This window comes from Camelus ferus, chromosome 10 (assembly GCF_009834535.1).
Source record: "Camelus ferus isolate YT-003-E chromosome 10, BCGSAC_Cfer_1.0, whole genome shotgun sequence".
Lineage (NCBI taxonomy): Eukaryota > Metazoa > Chordata > Mammalia > Artiodactyla > Camelidae > Camelus > Camelus ferus.
Genome location: NC_045705.1, coordinates 9487931 through 9506827, shown reverse-complemented (window position 1 = coordinate 9506827; position 18897 = coordinate 9487931). Strand labels below are relative to the sequence as shown.

General features: G+C 42.1%; 1 protein-coding gene across 4 annotated transcripts in view; it reads left to right on the top strand.

The window, feature by feature from the left end:
- The first annotated feature begins 1850 nt into the window (after positions 1–1850).
- The window catches only part of DEUP1 (deuterosome assembly protein 1), an 89571-nt gene continuing 72524 nt past the window's right edge, over positions 1851–18897 (top strand). For all 4 annotated transcript variants that reach the window (XM_032488339.1, XM_032488338.1, XM_032488337.1 and 1 more), the window contains exons 1-3: positions 1851–2008; positions 3171–3237; positions 17679–17850. In XM_032488339.1, the coding sequence (XP_032344230.1) occupies positions 3197–3237; positions 17679–17850 (213 nt within the window). In that variant the 5' untranslated portion in view covers positions 1851–2008; positions 3171–3196. The remainder of the gene's footprint in view (positions 2009–3170; positions 3238–17678; positions 17851–18897) is intronic.

Genomic DNA, 18897 nt, shown 5'->3' with positions numbered 1-18897 from the left:
GATTTCACCTGAAAAGATCTAATAACAGTTACATTTCAATTCAAGTCTTTGTAGTTCTTTCCTGATGGCGAGGAGTAACAGAAAGGCAGTGGTGGTGGGGCTCCTTGCACTTTAAGCCTTAAATCTCATCCTGAATGAAAACCTTTATTTGTATTAAATTAAATGGGGTATTTCTATTCTATATTGAAATTTTCTTAAAATCTGTCACAGTATGTAAATTCCCACATACTCATGCTTTGCAAGCCCCACTCACATCCATTCTTTCTCATGAAAATATGGCTTTAAATACATCTACTATTACCTATGTGAGATTCTGTCCGCTAAAGAAACCTACTCACCTTAATTTTTGAACAGAGTTTGAGGAACACTGGATTTGGAGTAAGACGATCTAGCTCTTACCTTAGTTGCACTTGAACTAGATGTATCCTCTAGGACAAGTTTTTTATTCTCTCTAAGCCTTAGGTTCCTAATCTGCTGAAAGGAGCTATACTAACACCTGTTACACTGTGTCACGTGGTACATTTGAGCCTATAAGGAAATAACGAACGTTAAAGTACTTACCGATGGTAAAGAGTTACATGTTGTGAGTGATATTGGGCATCCTGAAACTCCATTAAATTTCATTCCTAGTTCCATTTTCCTCTTACTTGGGTCAGAATAAATACATTGATCCATTCAGTTTTAGAAAAGAATAGAGACTATGAGGTTTACAGAATAATGGAAGTCTCAAGTTAAGATAAAATGATCACTCTTGGCAATCATGAGAGCTATGAAACACTTAGAACTAGTACTAAGTTAATTTACACAATTCATCTATGAAACTCATTTGTCAAGAAACAGCGAATGGTTTTTTGAAATTCAGGTGGAATTTGGATGGAGGGATTGGGATATTAAATTGATAGCCATATTAAAGTAGCAAATTAATGTTAACGTTATGAAAGTGGAGCGCAAATAAAAGATTTTTAAGAATTAATCGACTGAATGTATTGGGAAGGAATTCTGTCCCTAAAATAGATGCTGGAATATTTTCCAAACACAAAACTCGAGTGCTTAAAAATATCACTCAGTAAGAAGAAAAAAATGTGTATATGTGGGTGTGTACTACAAGTATATACGTATATATTCTTTCCAATCATTTCTTTAAAATAGGGACGTAAGACAGAGCTTGTCATCAATTATTCTTGGAATTTCGTGAAAAATAGAATTTGGAATCAGTCTCTCTGAGTTCCGTCCACGTTCCTCTTCTTATGAGCTAGTTCCTTCTTCGTGAAAGGGAGGCAATCCTGTCTGCTCCGTCTAACTCACAGAGTTGTTCTACGGGTGTTCTCAATGCGCTGAGTGGGAACGACAGGTATCTCGCTGCTGTTATACCGACCAGAGTAGCAATGCAGTTAAAAAAAAAAAATCCATCTCTTCCCAGCAGAAGACACTTTGGTGAATAGAAAGGCAGCTCTCTCTACCCTATTTCTTTTTATGTTTCAAACGTGGGTAAGAGGGGAGAAAGGCCAAAATGATTTAAGAAAATTGCATTCAGAACCCTCTCCGCAGCTACACTTGGTTCTGGCGTTATTTCGCTCATTCATTCATTCGACAAATACTCACATCAATCCCCGGACACTTTGCAAGGCAGTGGGAGCCACAAGGAGAGGACCCCGAATGTGGTCTCGGGGAACCCTCGGTCTAGTGAGCAGACACTAGGCGCACAACAGCGGGACGGTGAGGACCTGGGAAGCCTCTCGAGGCCGCCCCGCCCCGCCCATCCCCCACCCGACCCCGGCGGCGGCGAGTTCCGCCGCGTCTCCGTGGCAACCGGCGGCGGCGCGACGGCCGGCCGCGGGCGGGGAGGGAGAGGCCGTAACCGCCTCGGAGGCCGCGCGGCGGGCGGGCCCTGGCGGCGGGAGCGCGGCGGCGGGTGGCGGGGCCCCTCGGGGCGGGCCAGGCTGGCGGTGACCCCGGCGTTCCTACTCCCGGGGCCTCAGACCTCTCGGGATAGCGCGGCGCAGCGCAGGTAATCCGCCCCGGCCTCCCCGGAGCCGCCCCGCCCTGGGCCTCTCCCTCGCCCTTCAGCCGGGTGTGCCCGAGAGGGGAGGGGACCCCAACACACCTGCTGGTCCGCGGAGGCTGGCCCTGGACCCCGCGCGGGGTCGGCGGGGGGCCCGGGGCGCGGGGCGCGCGGAGGGTGGAGAGAGGCCCCGACGGACCTTGCAGAATCCAGAGGAGCGATTCTCCCTAAATTAGAAGGTCTAGTTCTAGTTGTGTGGCCTTGGGCAAGTCAGCTGGCTCGCCTGTGCCTCAGTTTCCCTGGTGTTAAACTGAGGGATTTGAGAACCTACAAAACGTGTTCATCTGCCGTTCTGCTCAAGTTTTCGTTCCCGGTTCCAGCCCCTCGCCCTTCTGCTCCACACGCAATTCCAGAGCTCTTAAATCCCTTGGATTTGAGAGTGACCTAAGCCCGCGAGTCTTCCTCCTCTTTCTGCTGTCTTGAATGCTATTTAATTGACTTTTATTCAGTAATTCAGAGGCGTTTTAGTCCTTTTCAATACTTGTCCATTTGTCCTCATAGATTATTTTTTAATTAAAATTTTGTTGCTGGGAAAATCATTTTTTTTACTTTAAGCAAGTACTAACATCCCGATTTTGTCGAAAGAGTGAGCAGGTGCCCACAGAGCCACTGAGGAATTATCAGATTTCTATTTTTAAGCAATTCTTAGCTTTTTTGTCCTAAATCTCATGGTATATTCTAACCAAACCCAGATAGAGTCAAAGAAAGTTCGTTCAAATAAAGGCCGAGTTCAAGGGGATCCACAGGGAAGGAAAGCTTGAGAATATTTAACTGGAACTCCTCTGGAGTAGGAATTCTTTTACTTATCTCATGTACTGAGCACTTTGCAAAGTACCTGGCACCAAGCTGTTGCTCAGTAGATAGTGAATGACTGTTCATTTCAGTCGGTACCACCTATTTCAACTTATCACTAAGCCAAGGTCATAAATGCATGATGGAACACACACCCCCCAAAAGTGTGCAAGTTTCTACATTTTGTGGAACCAAGAACTACTACACTCAGAAAAATTCTTGTAATACCATGGTTTGCCAGTAGCAAAATTTTCTTGTTTTGTAGGTTAACACATGTAAGCATTTTAGGAATCTAGATCATTTTTCTCCCTCACAGATTGAAAATCAAGAAATACAAACCAGATGCAGCAGTTTCTTGACATGGAGAACAATAATACAATGGGGTAAGTGTTAAGAAATTTCTTTTTAATAAGTTGGTACTTTACTGTGCCAAAATTCCTGATGATGTGTGAATTTTAAATTAATAACAGAAGGATATACCAATTATTTGTGATGAGATTGAGGGAAAATTCCGATACCTTTAAGGATCTGTATTTTTGAGTCTTTCCAATTTTGACTATGGATCTGCACTTGCAATCACCATTTTCCAACTTTTCAGTGAGTTTTCCCCATAATTTAGGGTCATGGATGCCCGTATAGGCCTCATGTGCTCTTGTGTTTCCACAGTGCAGGAGCTGCTGGCCAGCTTGCTTCTTTTCTCTGCACCAAGTGCCCAAGCATCCTTCCAGACTTGCCCTTGAGGCTGAAACTTAAACATAGCCTCAAAACAGCAACAGGAACTGGATATTTTACCAAAAGTTTCAGGAAGTGATGGGCAATAGAATTTGTATAGCATTTGCCATTGTAAGAGATTAATTTTTTTTTTAACAAATATCTGTTTCCCTGCCCCTTTCCTGCTACCAGCACCACAAAGGTTTCTCTTCCTACTGTTTCATTAGCCAGCCGGCCACTGGCTGACCCCAAGCTTGGGACAGCGGAGGGTGGGGAGTGAGGGGGAGTGGAGAAGGCAGGGGAGGACTCTGGGAAGAAGTGGTACTGTAGTGCCTAATGTTGACTGTGACTGACTTTGGTGCAAGTGCAACCACTCCCGGTATCTCACTTGCAGTTACTCTGCTCAGACCGTGACTTTTGACATCAGGCTAAAGGGAAGCTGTGCAAGTCTGGATAATAATAACTTTTAAAGTCCTACTGCATACACCTCCTCCCAACAGCCTGCTAGGTGTCATTTTCACTTTACAACTAAGAAAATTGAACATATTAGTTACAGTATAGTCTAAGTTCTTGTAACCAAGAGACTCCCCAGTACAGGGGTTTAATAAGATTAAAGTGTATTTCTGTTTCATGCGCAAGTCCAGAGATGAGCAGACCAGGGCTGGTAGGGCAGCTCTGCCATCCTCACTACATGGTTTCCACTCTGGTCCCAAAGTGATTGCTTCAACTCCCACCATCAGGACTGTGCTCCTGCCAGAGGGAAGGGGGAGGGGCGGGATGAGAGAGTAAGACTATTCCTCTTAGGAGTATGACCTGGGAATGACAAGCTTTGCTTCTGTTCATAGCCCATTAGCCAGAACTTAGCCGCAGGGCAAGAGCTAGCTGCAAGGAAGGCTGAGAAATGTGGTTTCTAACTGGGCAGCCATATGCCCAGCTAAAGCTTAGAGGTACTGTAATAAAAAGAAGAATGGATGTTGGTGGACAGCTTCTGTCATACTGAGTTCAGAAAGGCAGAAAGAGAGAGAAATAAAGCAGGAACTTGCCCCAGAATATACAACTGGTTAGTGGAGGAGGTAGCATTTGAGTTCAGATGTCTAGCTCTAAACCCAGCATTCTTTGCTACTTTGGAAATGGATGGCAAAAAGATGTGAGGAGCAGCCTGCCTATGCCTAGTATGTGTAACAGAGCCAGGGTGGGATTCTGGATTGAGCAGATGTCAGGTCCCAGGTGTGATGATGGCACTAAGGGTTAAGATGCAGATTGACGATCTTGAACCTCAGGGTGGGTACCTGATATCACTTCACTCTTACAAATCTGAGGCCAAGGAGACTGCTGTTTCTCTTCATGCATTCATTTGGGGAAAATTGTGACGTACTGAACGTATGCCAGGCACGGCACTAAGCTCTATGACTCACACAAAGACCATTAAGAAACGGACCTTAAAGAACTGAGAATTTAGTGGGGGGACCATAGAGATTGTTCGGTACAACATAATTACAAGCCAGAGTGAATGAGAATTTCAGAGTGAGAGGTTTCCATGAGGAACCCACCACTCACCACAACAGACATGGGACCAGTCCTTGTCGACCGTGGTTTCCAAAGCGTGGAGAGCCAGGTTGGCTTTGCCTCTGTCCCAAGCACTACTGAGTAATATCTAGATCATGAAGATAATAAAATCTCGTTTGTGAGCGATTTGTTATGTTCTTATCAAACTGTGTCACCGACATACACAGTAACGTTTTGTGGAGCAACCCTCATTTAATAAATATCTATCCGAAGTCTACAATGAGCCATTCATTGGTCTAAACACTAAGACAGCAGTGAACAAAACAGACCACTCCTCCAAGGACTTTATATGTTAGTGGGAGAGACAGTGGGAGCTAAAAGCATGTTCCGTATGGTAACATGAAGAAGAACAAAGCAGGGTAAGGGTGAGAGGAGTGTGGATGGGGAGGTCAAACAAGGAATCCCTGGTAAGGCAGTGTTCGAGCAGAGGTTAGTCTGGGAGAAGAAAGTTCCAGACAGCAGGGACAAAGGTGCAGAGGCCTCCAGTAGGAGCTTTTACACAGAGCATTTATGATGTGGTGAATCACTATTCTCTGACATCTGGGTTATAACAGGGTATGAGTTTTATTTATCCCAGATTCCTCCCAGTTTTTGAAATGGTCATATTTAAGTGAGTTTGTCCTTTTCATTTGTTTTTAGAATGTGTGCCCAGAACATAAATAATTACAGAATGAACAAATGATCTACTTTTATTGGCCTTTTTAAGAGAACCATGTCTGCATTTTGCTTTGTTTTCTGTTATTCATGAATTTCTACTCATTTATTTGTCCTTTTATGTTTTATTTTACTTATCTTGTTTTGATTTTTGAGTTGAAAGATATAGTTCAGTTATTTCCATGATTTCTGGGCTTCATAGTTTCTTAAAATAACAGAAGCATTTAAAGCTAAAGTTCCTCTTGGGCTCAGCTTTGCTGCAGGTTGTAGGATTAGTGTTCCCACTCTCATTTTCTAAATTATCTATTGTTTCAACTTTGATTTCCTTTTTGACTCAAGTGGCATTTAGGAGATGTAACTTCCAGGGGAGTTTAATTATCTTTTTATTATTACTTTCTAATCCCCCTACATCCACGGTCATAGAATATAACCTATATGATAATTCAGTTTCATTAAGTTTATTCTTGTGATATGTCACATGATTAACTTTTATAAAAGTCTTTGGACATTTGAAAACAAATGTATATTCTCTTTTGGTTAAGTAAAAAGGTTAAAAAGGTTATACATATATAATCAAACTGTTTTACTTATTATTATTATGTTCAAATTATGCTTTTCAAATACATTATTACCTTATATTTTGTCTATTTGATCTGTCAAATTTTAAGAAAGAGCTTTACTGTAATTCTGATTTTTGTCCAATTCTTATATTTCGAGCAGTTTTTGTTTTATGTATTTCAGTGTTCTGTTGCTCAGTATGTTGAGGCACATGGGTATTATATCTTCTTGGCACATTGTATGATTTGGCTTTATAAAGTATCTCACAAGCGTGAGTGTTTCTGAGTTCTACTTTGCCTGATATTAATATTGCCATCGCTGTTTTCTTTTTAACTTGCTTTGGTCTGTAATAGCCTTGTTCATCTCTTTTGTAAAGGAAAACATTCAGTCTTTTCCTTCCTATGTAGGGAAAAACCCAATTCTTTCCTACTATGTCTTTCCTCCCTCTGTCTCCTTTACCTTCTCTGAGAACACTTCACTTATGACAGACACTTCTGGTCACCAAACATGTGGAGGTTTTTTTTTTTCCCTCCACCAAGCAATTCTCCAGAACACCAGCTGGGTGTCCTGCAGTTCAACTCATTTCTGACACTGTCTACCCAGAGATAGCTCAGGTCCCGCAGGTTGAGAGCTCGGACCCAAAAGACTGCCTGCCACCCTCTTCAGACCCAAGTCGCAAGCCCAGGTTGTCACCTGTACTTCTGACCAACCAATTCTATAGATGGTAGGTTCCAAGGACCCTCTCCTTGGATTTGATTAATTTGTTAGAGTAGCTCACAGAACTCAGGGAAACACTTAAACTTTGAACTCTGACTTTTATGTAGTTTATTAAAGGATACAGATGGGTATCAGATGGAAAGGATGCCAAGGGCAAGGTGTGTGGGAAGGGGCACACCTCCTCCTAGCACCTCCTCATGTTCACCAACATAGAAGCTCTCAAAACCCCACACTTTGGGGATTTTTATAGAGGCTACATCATGTGGGCATGATTGATCATTAACTCCATTTTCAGCCCTAGAACATCTGTATATTTTTCTTTTTTCTCATAATGTCCATTACTGTCTCTGTGCTGTACCTTCTGGAGGAGTTTCTTCTTCTGGAGGAAGTTCTGTGACGTTGACGGGTCCCTCCAGTGTACCTGGGCGTGGCTTGTTGGTTAGGGGTCTTCACTGTCTGGTCATCAGGTCAGAGAAAATGAGCCATTTTCTCGTTTTCATTTCAGCAGTGATTACATTCTGGTTTTTTTATTGCTCCTATTGAGATCTTTAGTATTGGCAGCCATGTTTTTATCTCCAAGAACTCCTTTTTTGTTATGTTTATTTTGTTGTTCCTTTTACATAGTAAATTGCTTTTATTTATCAATGCACTAAACCGTTGACTCTTATTAAAAATATGAATGAGAAGTGTTTGAAATTCTCTTGCTCCTTATATTAACTCCTTTATAGTCAGTCATTCTGTGGGCGTGGCTCTGGTATATTTCTTCACACCCTTCCATCTGTGCCTCTTTCCAAACCCCAACGACTACTCCATCACCCTGCCTTTCTCCTAGAGTAGCCTCCACTACTGTCCTTTATTATTTATTTTTTATTTTATTTTTTTTTGTTGGGGGGGTAACTAGGTATTTATTTATATGGAGGTACTGGGGATTGAACCCAGGGCCTCGTGCATGCTAAGCACATGGTCTGCCACTGAGCTCTACCCTCCCCAAGCCTCCACTACTGTAGAAGAGAAATCAGCCCACTAACTACAGTGCAGCTGCAGCTCCACGCGGGCTCAGCTTAACCACCAGCCAATGTGTCATGTCTCATATATTTAAGATTATGTTTAAAGCTTATGTTTGATAAACTTATCTCTGAAGGTCATTTCTAAATAAGAATCCCACAAGTGCACTGAGTAATGCTAAGGTCAAGAAAACATATACGTAGAATCCCAAAATGCCTGAATTCTGGAGTGTTATTTTGAAGAATGTCATTTTCCTTGTATAAATGCACATATGATGGATTTCTTCTTTAAAATATCTTTTCTAACTGAAAAAGAACATTCATCTAGATTTTTCCTTTACTTAGTTATACATGTATGTAGTTTTAAAAGTAATTTGATTCTTTATCACTGTTACCAAAAACCCAGCAATCTCCTGTTCCCGCCCCAGCTTTCTACGCCCCAAAACTGCTTTTGGTTCTTTTGGCTGATTCTTTTGGTATTTATCTCTGTATCTCAAAATAACATGCTTATATTGGTACTTTTTGATTTTTCAGTTTTGGGCATTATCTGTTGGCATCCACAATAGTTACTTTTCATGCCCCCACAACACACGCACACACTCTTCCCATTCCTCCCTTCTCCCAGTAGACCATGATTTTGTTTGGATCAGTATTCTGTTTGCCTTGTTAGGACTTTATAAATAAATACTCTTCACCTCTGAGCCTTATAGGGTACTGTGATTACCTCTTCTTTCCTGTACATTTTGTTTTTCCTGGAGCCAACACCTCTAATATCTTCATTATACATTTTTTGAATTTTTCTTCTTTCTGCATAATTTTCTTTAAAAATGTCTTTCTGTTTATATTTGACCTAATTGTGTGAACTGCTTCCCTCAGATGTCTCTGACTGCCGACTGCTAGCTCCTATTTAAGAGTAGTGGAGTCGAAAGCTGCCAGGAAGCTCCAGTGTGCAGGGGCGTGGCTTGTTGGCAGGGGACTTCACGGCTGGTCATCAGGCCAGTCAGTCACTTTCTGTCTCTGGCTGGTCAGATTCCAGAGAACACGATCTTGAATTCTCCTGCTTAGAGGGTATAAGTTGGGCTGCCAGTGCTCACTCCCTACTTCCAGAAATACCTAGTGGGTTGCTTCTTGGCTTTCTCCACTGCAGGTTCCCTTTTTTTTCTGTCCTTGTAGGTTTAACCTTGTAGGTTAAAAATATTCCTTTGTTTTATTTTAATAGGATTTGGGAAGGGAGCAAAATGTGTATGTTCATCCATCTTCAACTGCGGTTTCATCTCTCCTGAATGATTTACTCTACTTTTTATTCTGTGATTGATAGCTTACTCATTGATCTTGTTCATAGACTCTTATCAAATCCTTCCTACAAATCTAGGTACTGCTACATGATCTGTGAATTTTTTTTATATGCTGTGAAAGTCATATTTTCAAAGAACCAAGGAAGGTGAACATTAAAGCATAACTTCTCACATCTGAATTCAGAATAGTCCTTTAAAGCAGTAATCTTCTGTGTGTACAATTTTCTTAACCTTTATCCTTTCCCTCTGAGACATATTAATTGATAATCACAACTTTACTTACCAGCTTCTTACAAGTTAAGTACAGTTTTAATTATTGTTTGTAAAAAAATTCTAATATAAGTCAATATATATTGGTAGTTTAATAAATTGTAGTCATGTATTATTTTTGCTTATTGAAAATTCTTTTTAATTTGATTGATTCTTGTGCGATCTGAATGATCCAGACTGTACTTCATTATTATCCCTCCATCATGCTTTTGTCCCCCACAAAACACACATACTCATCTCCAGAGTAATCAAATTTAACAAGCTAGATTCTTATCTCTGAAGAAACAGTGAAGTGGACCTGGGGTAAAATTCTAATATTTCACACTTTGAAGGTAGAACCTGAAATGTTAACACAGTTTTCAGTGATGGTAGGAATTTAGTGAGTGATTTTAAAAGGAGGGAAAGACACTAGGAAGAAAGGGGAGGTAAAGGATAGAGGGAAGGAGGGAGGAAGAGGAGGAGGAAAGAAGGGAATAGAAAGATTCCTTTGAAAGATATGTTAAGCTGCTACCAAGCTAAGGCAAAGATTAAAAATTACCTCTGTGTGAGATAAATTTGCTCATACATTTTACAAGACTATGTTTATAAGAGGTTAGTTGTATTAGTTACAAGTTACATTTTAAAAAGGGAGAGAGAAAAGCCGTGATATGCCTAAATGTAGGCAGGCACAGCAGGGCACAGGCACACTCAGCCTGACCTGATGCTCCAGGTGCTCGGTGGTCTGGCACCTTGGAACTACCTGGAATAGCTGTGAGCGTCTTGTCAGAGCCCTCGTGAAACAGAGAAGTGCCAAACAAGGAAGATTATAGAAACAGGAGGACCTCATTAGTCCTCTCCCCAGGAAAAAAGTGGTCTCATTGGACAGTAGTTAATGTAAAAGCTATTCCTTCCTTGAACTAAACTCAAAAAGCAAAAAGAAAAGGAGAAATAAATGCAAAAATAGACGCAAGGAAAGTGGTGGTACAAGTACCAGTGGCAGTAGGTACGTTCAGAAGGTCATCCAGTAACACTGTAGGCCAATGGGTTCTTTGGCCCCAGCTCTGTTGAGCAGTGTTTGTCTTCCCCCCGTCCTGCCCCAGGGACCAGCACAGTGCCTGACACTGGGAAGTGTGCTGTCAGCATTTTTGGAATGAATGAATTAACTGTAAGAATAATGACCAGTAAAAGGGAACAGAGTTTCAAACCACAGGAACATCAGATACAAAGATACAAATTCAAAGGACCAGACAAATGGAGTCAAAAGTTCAAAATTACCTATAAATGAGGTTGTATGGGAAACAAGGTGTGAAAAATACAGAATCCAGGACAGTCATTATAGATGCATTTGAGGTGTCGAGGGCTAACCTTTTAAACTGGGGGAGTGTGCGGTTCCTGATTACGTAGGAATGGCTTCAAGGGCCAGAGACAAGGTGGACTGGGGCCTGCGTTTGAGGTATCTCTGAGGGTGACATACTAAGACACACTGTTTCTGTCTTTTAATATTGTTTAAATTAGGTTGCGTCTCGAAATCAATATGTGAGTTTGACTATCATTATTTTTTTCTTCTAAAAGCTGTTATTAAGTTGTAGCTTCTTATAATAGGAAGTGTTACAGAGTGAGGGAAGCATGTTTCACATATTGCCGTGCTAAAGCACGGGCGTACGTGGCATAGCTGCATATGGGAAATCCACTGGCGGGGTCTCGGTGCAAGGGAGTCACTGTTACCTACACGGATGCTGAAGTGGACAAAAAGAGCCCGACAGAGCCGGGCGCGCTGTGGGATCGTGTGGTGAAATGGTTTCCACGTTTTCTCTAAGAATTTTATCATTTTCAAGTTAGGAATAGGAAAAAATTAAAAGTTCAAGAATAGGGAAAAATTGGCAGATCAGCAGAACAGCTGACTCACAAAGACAACTGGTCCGAGTACCAAGACAGTCTGTACCCATTCGTGTTGGAAACTGAAGTGGGACATGAGGCACGATTGGTGCTGTGGCCCAGGGGCCCCGGAATATCCAGCTCTCGCCTCAGGTTACAGACAGTCCCAGGGGAGATACATAGACACTTGCAATGGTAAAGAAAAGCAGAACACACTGAGTAATAAACGATAACCAGGCCACCCGCTCACACCGTGTCCGTGCCTGCCCTCTCAGCCATGGTGGTGTTGGCAGAGGGCCAGTGGGGAGCCCGAACCCCCCTTCACCCAGCAGTAGTGGGGAGTCCCTTCTCTCCAGTATTAGCAGAGGTTTAGTCAAGAGCATAGATTTCCACTGTGGCCAGGCAGTAATGAGGCAGCACCCCATTTCTCTGATGGTGCGTTCTCAGAAAAGGCGTGCCAAAACAGAGTTTACGTAAGATCCAGGGTCTCATACCACAATACCCAGACAAATTAGGGTTTTTATTTTTCTGGAGGTTGGCTGTTCAGAGCTGACACTGTGGCTGTACCGTGCCATGGAGCTTACAGTGGAGTGGAGGCGGGCAGAGATGATAACAGATAAAGAAGTATATGTTCTGTCAGGGGGGTGGTGATTTCTGCTTTGAAGAAAAATTAAGCAGGCTATGGGAGCAAAGGGTTACAGAGTAAACCTGACAAGGTAACATTTGAAGAAAGACCTGTGGAAAGTGAGGGCTCTCTTCATATGGCTGCCCTGGGGAATGGCATTCCAGGCGAGGAAATAGCAAAAGCACAGGTTCTGAAGCAGGAACATGCATACGTTTTCAAGGAACAAAAAAGGCCAGTGTGTTTAGAAAGGAGGAGCCAGGAGGAAGGTGGGAGGTGGTGACGGCAGAGAGGCAAAGAGAACCAAGTCCTGTAGGGCCTTGCAGACCTTGGTAAAGGCTTTAGATTTCACTATGTAAAAGGGTGGGGGGCGGTCACTGGAAGGCTTCGAGCATAGCAGTGACATTTTCTAACATAGTTTTGAGAGGCTCATTCTGGTCGCTACGTGAAGAATAGACCATAGCAAGGCAAGGGCAGAAAAGACAGACAAACTGAATGTAATTCAGGTGGGAGATGGCCATGGTTGGGACCAGGGTGGTAGAAATAGGTCTAACAACTGGGCCTGTTGTGACAGAAGAGCTGATAATACTTAAGAGACCATAGGTTGTGTGTGGGGTGTGCAAGGAGAGAAGCAAAGGTTGATCCAAAGGCTTTTGGTCCACCGGCTGCAAGGATAAGGCTGCCACATCCAAATAAGGAAGACTGGAGAGAAGGCAAGCCTGATGTGCGATGCCTGTCACACATCCAAGGGAAGCTCAAATGATCAGCTGGTTCTACAAGTCCAGATGTGTCTTTCTGCTTCATCACCCTCAGTATGTGGCTTTATTGTTTGTTGTCACCTAATGATTGCAAGATGGTTAAACCACCTCCAGCATCACATCCGCCTTCCAGAAAGGGAGCAGAGGAAGGGCAATGGGTGAAAACAAAAGAGTGTGTGTGAGCATTTTATTTGGGGTTCCTATGGAAGCCAAAGCCCTGAAACAAGGATTTGGATACAAGTAATTTGTTTGGGAGATGAAACTGCTCTGTGACAAACTTGCTGGCTTGAAGCAACCAAAGCTTATTCACTTACAGTTCTGGGGTCCAGAAGTCCGAAATCAGTAACACTGGCCCAAAATCAAGGTGTCAGCAGGGCTTTGTTCCCTCCAGGTGCTTGAGGGGAGAATCTGTTCCTTGCTTCTTCCAGCTCCTGGTGACTGCCAGCATTCCTTGGCTTGTGGCTGCACCGTTCTGATCTTTAAGGCTGCATCTTCACATCTGTCTCTATTCATGTTCATAGTCCCTTCTCCTGTGTGTGTCAAATTTCCGTCTGCCTCTTTCTTAGGACCCACCCAGGTAATCTAGGATAATCTCCCCATCTCAAGACCCTTAATTTGTACAAAGAACTTTCTTCCAAAGAAAATAACATTTACAAGTTCCAGGGAACTTGTTCTTTGGGGGCCGTTTTCCCATCTATCATCTATGGGAATGGGGAGGTGAAACAAGGAAGGGCAAGATACCAAACCAGCTACCGCAAAGGGTGACTGGGGTGAAATCCTGATGGGAAACTCTGGAACCCAGTATAAGCCACACCCCTCAGTTATCCCATCCATGGAGCAAGTGAGTCTACACCAGTAACTGATGATTGTTGGTTGAAGGTTGCTCCTGGGAGGATTCAGTTCCCTGTCACTTCTGGCCTATCACACAGGTGGCAAAGAGGACTCCAGTAGCAAGAGAAGACACTCAAAGAAATGCAGGTCCTGTCCACTGGCAATCAGGCTGAGCGCCCAAAGTGGTATCGTGAGGGGTGTGTAGGATGCCAGTGGCAGTTGCTGTGGCCTTCCTTTCAATAGCTTCATGGCAACTTCTGCTTACATGTCACAGGCTAGATTTTGTCAGATGGCTATGCCTAGCGCCACGGGAGCCTGGGAAATGCAGCTGTGTTTTTAGCTGGACACATTTCCACAGTGAATAACATCAGAGATCTGTTGGTTTGGAAGAAAAGAAAGATGGATGTTGAGTAGACAACTAGCCACATAGGAGATAATAATGGAAGCAGGAAGGTAATGAGGTTGACTCAGACCAGGATTTTGTCACTGGATATGGTGAGAAGTGGTCAGAATTTAGGATATTTATTGGAGGCAGTGCCAGTAGGACTGTTGTTCTGGGGTTTGAGGGAGACACAAATCTAGAATCATGAAGGGTTTTAATCTTAAGCAACTGTAGCAGTGGTGCCAATTAAGGAGATGGAGTGGACTGGAGTGGGGGCAGGTTTGTGGTGCAGGGAGTCGAGCACTGCTTTGAACTTGTGAAAACTGAGATGCCTTTGGATATGCCCTGGGAGCATCGGTATGGAATAAGTAGTTGGTTTCAGAAATCTGGAGCTCGGGAGCTCAGACTGAAGATGCAGATTTGGAAGTTACCAGAACAAGCTGGCATTATAAGGTTCATTAGAAATTTCCAACATTTAGGAAACAGTGTATTTCTTAGTTTTATAGCAGTGGAAAAACGGATTATATCAGTGTTTGCCTAATTCTTTGCTGTTTGTATCCAGAGAAATAAATAGCCGGCTGTAGTTTTAAATAGGAAAAGGGTAAAACATCTATCCTCCCATGTGCTAGCACTGCAGTCTCTCATCAAATAGACTTTTGGCAGGAGGGAATTGTAATTGCCTTAGGGACTGGCTTATAGAGTCCAAGCTAATGCATGTGTTATTAAACATTTGTTTGTTATTAATTATATTATATGTTTCAGTGTATTCATATGAAATAATTTTTCAGGTATGTAAGTTTATGAGTATAATGAAATTATTTATACGTCTAGATAATTGTAAAAATCCCCCTGAAGAAAGAGAATCAGTGCTTGCTAGTGTTTCACTATCTCTTTCCCTCATTTGATCTGTGAACCAAGATGTTACTCAGAATGTGAATAGTTATGGAAAAGTTTCAAGAGAAAGTTTATCTGTGATGTAGGTTTTTTAGTAGAACTTTCTTTTATTTTAGAACATAAAAAATGAGATTTTAAATTTGTATGTACCTAGAATTCTGATAGAACACTGATAGACTTGGAAGCTACGACATTAATTTTCTTTCTATAAATGTCCTTCCTTGATGATTATGACGAAGGCTTTAGAGTAAGGCCTTTATAAGTACATTTAAGCATGCTTTATTGGAATAATGGGATTTATACTTCTGCATCCCAACATTAAGCTTATCACAAATGAAAGAGATGAATGGACTGAAAATATCAGCAACCATTCAAGTAATGCAGTAAAAATAGGCATTGCAGTGCTCCTGTGTCAGCAAACATTAGTGATGATGGGAAATAACATTTTTTGGACAAAGAAATAGTGCCTGAGAAATATCTACTTTTAGCTATAATTCAGTAATTAGGCTGGATGACCTCTTGACAGTGATACTGCAAAATAGATTACAGACTTTGACATACACTGCAATCCCCTGATGCCTTTGATACCAGTGGAGAATCTGGGCTTTGTCCTAGACTTGCTGAGTCTGATCAGTTGGGTATGATGGATGATTCTATGCAAACACGGAATGGGTAGTTGACTGGAAGACTTGTAGAAGTCCTCCCACCCTGAAGTGTAAAAGTCTGGCTTTTGTATAGCCAGAAAATAAACCATTCATTCATTTGCTTGACAGTATTGAGTAGCTCATATTATGCCACACTCCACTTTAGTCCTATATTTTAATTCCATTAGCACAGTGCATTCCTATATGCCAAGAAGATAGCAACGGGAAAACTCACTTGTTCACTCTTCAAGGGTGTACTGAGCAGCTGCTGTGTGCTAAGCCCTGGTGAGACAGACTGATACAGTCCATTTTCTTTCAGAGCTAACACTAGCAGAAAAAAAATAGACAAAATGTATTTACAGTAAAGGGTGATGTATGTTGTTATAAAAAAGAATGTGTGAAAACCATTCCTTTTGTTCTGCTGTTTTTCCCCACATCAGAAGCCTCAATTAAAATCCAATCAGGTTATTTATAGAGGAATTAGTGCTTCCTTTTCTCAGGCTTGTTTAGGTTTCAAGTAAAAATTGAGCGCCTTTGGGCCTTAGCCCAGGAATGCCAGAAAGACTTCAGAATGGCACTTTGTACTTAAAACCTCTCTGATGTCAAACCTGCTGAATCCACTGTTGAATGAACCAAAGGGACGTTCCTCATTCAGTTTGACTCTGGGTGTTTTAGAAAGTGATTCTGGAAATTCTGAGTTCTTCGAGTTCAAATACCTGTTTCTAACCTTATCACAATTCAGCTAACTTGTACTGCATTTTCCAAGCAAGTTCTTATTCGAAACACCATGTCCTGCCGTGTGGCATACAGCAAGGTGCTTAATTAAGATGTGAAGCAACTGCCTAGGATCTAGTTCTGGTTCTTCCACTAATTAATATGTGACCTTGATGTCTCTCTGTACATCAGTTTTTTCAAAATGCCAAATGATTCTTAATTAGCCCTAAAATTCTGATTTGGTGAAACCAAGTGGAGGAAATTATGTCATTTTACACCTGTTTCTCCTGCCTTCCTCCCAGCTACACAAATACATCAGAAGCCCCATCACCCCCGTTGAATGGATACTGAAATAACTTGCTTTTCTAATCTGAACACTTGTGTGTTCCTTAGGCTGAAGTCTGAGGCTTCAGCATCTACCTGCTTGTCCGGTCTGAGTGCCTGGACTTATACCAGGTCCTCGGGGAAGGCTTCAGCTTCTTTGAAGGGGAACCCTGCCTGGGAGCACCCAGCAACCTCACCAACTCTCAGTCACTATAATTCTAGTCATCACCAAGGGTCTTATTTCAAATACAGTAGACCTTCCTAGGCCCAAGATGTTGCCACCTATCTGACTAGTGGTATCTCCATTGTCTAAAACCTTACATGAGTCTGCCCACCCCTGACCAGTAAGATTCCTTCCAAACAGACACCACCAGCCAGATCATGCCCAGTCTCTCTCCTGGAGAGGCGGCAGTGTAGCCCAGGTGTAGTACCTTTGAATCTGGTCCTACCTGGCCTGGGCTTGCTCCTCTGTCCCTGGCAGGCGCGGCTGAAGCCCCAGGTTGCCTGCCGTCAAACCTCCTTCAGCTATGATTAACATAGGATATGTGTATTTACATGTAAGAGCATGGGATCCTTTTTCATAATTAGAATTTCCCTTATAATAATCTCACTCTAAAAATTATTATTGTTAAACTGTCTTTATTATGACCATATTTCTGACATAATTTATGCAACATTTTTTTTTCATTTTAGGACTCCCTTGTCTTAAGTCAAAACTTTTGGGTCACATCAAAACTTTTTGCACATCATAAGAGAAATGAAGGCAGTGACTTTATCAACAAATTGCATTATATTATGGCAGCAACTATACTTTTAAAAATTAAAAAATATATACACTGTTAGCTCTGAAATTAGATTTTTAGTTTAAATTTAAAATGTTAACCTCTAGTTTTTGGAAGTCTTCCTATGTAAATAATTGAACAATTTGAGGAAATGGTGATCAAGCTGTTCAAAGCAATATCATACTTTTTCTTGTCCTCACATTTTGCTCTTTTTAAATATATTTTCCTTTGCTACAATTGCCAGAGCTTCTCCTTGTGAGGCTGAGCTTCAGGAGTTAATGGAACAGATTGACATCATGGTAAGCAACAAGAAATTGGATTGGGAAAGGAAGATGCGAGCTCTGGAGACACGATTAGATCTTCGGGATCAAGAGTTGGCAAATGCACAAACTTGTTTGGATCAGAAAGGTCAAGAGGTAGTGCACAGATGTGTTACTATGTTGGTAATTCCTCGGACTGTTTTTGTTGGGGGAGGTGATTAGATTTACTTATTTATTTATTTATTTTTAGAGGAGGTACAGGGGATTGAACCCAGGACCTTGTGTATGCTGAGAACGCACTCTACCACTTGAGCTATATCCTCCCCGCTCTTCAGACTGTTATAAATAGTATTTATTTTTCCTTATACATACTTTTCATCAGGCATCAGCAATAGTATTCATTAAGGCTTGAAATTCTTAGTGTGCCAAATGTGTGCTATCAAATAAGTGACAGGCAGAGCCTAAACCCACAGTAATTTGCCAGTGCAGACAGACGTATAGTGTCAGTGCCATCTAGGAAAGTAAAGAAACATTTAATTGGTATGGGAAATAAATATTGTTTGCAAGCAGAGATGTTAGTGCTTTTGCTGCTGTAGAATCATAGCTGTGTCATCAAAGCTGTGTCTTTGGAGAAAGCGGAGTTCAGGAGCATTTGCCTCTTCTCATCTGCTAAAAAAATCGTTCCAGAAAGAAGTGAAAAGTCAACTCTTGATTATAGGGAAGGAAAGAAAAGAATTCAGTGAAGGAGGTGTGTGTATACTTGGGTGCCCACTTAGGACAAATGTCCTGGGCCCCCAAGAGGCCACTTATGGCCAAGCTGGTGATGGTAGCAGGAGGTCTAAGTGCTCTCGGGCCTGCAGGGGACTTAAGGAAAACCATACGCTTCACCTAAAATACACTTTGGTGTCTGCATTTTTCTTTGGGCAAGGCATAAGACGAGGTTTACTGAGGTTTCATGTACTAAATGAAACATCATCAGTCAACTTGTTCAGCAGCTGTTTTTCTACCTCTGTTGGCTTCTCAGTGGAACTTAGCTTTTGGAATAGTTAACTATGTTGTTGTTTGGCCTGGTTAACTTAGTTATCAGCATCTGGTTTCCCTTCATAGTAGAGGCAGGTCATCAGATCTGGCATATACAAGGCACCAGTTTCTCACTTCTATACCTGTGATGACACAGATGTGCAAACAGGGGCCTCGTCTGCT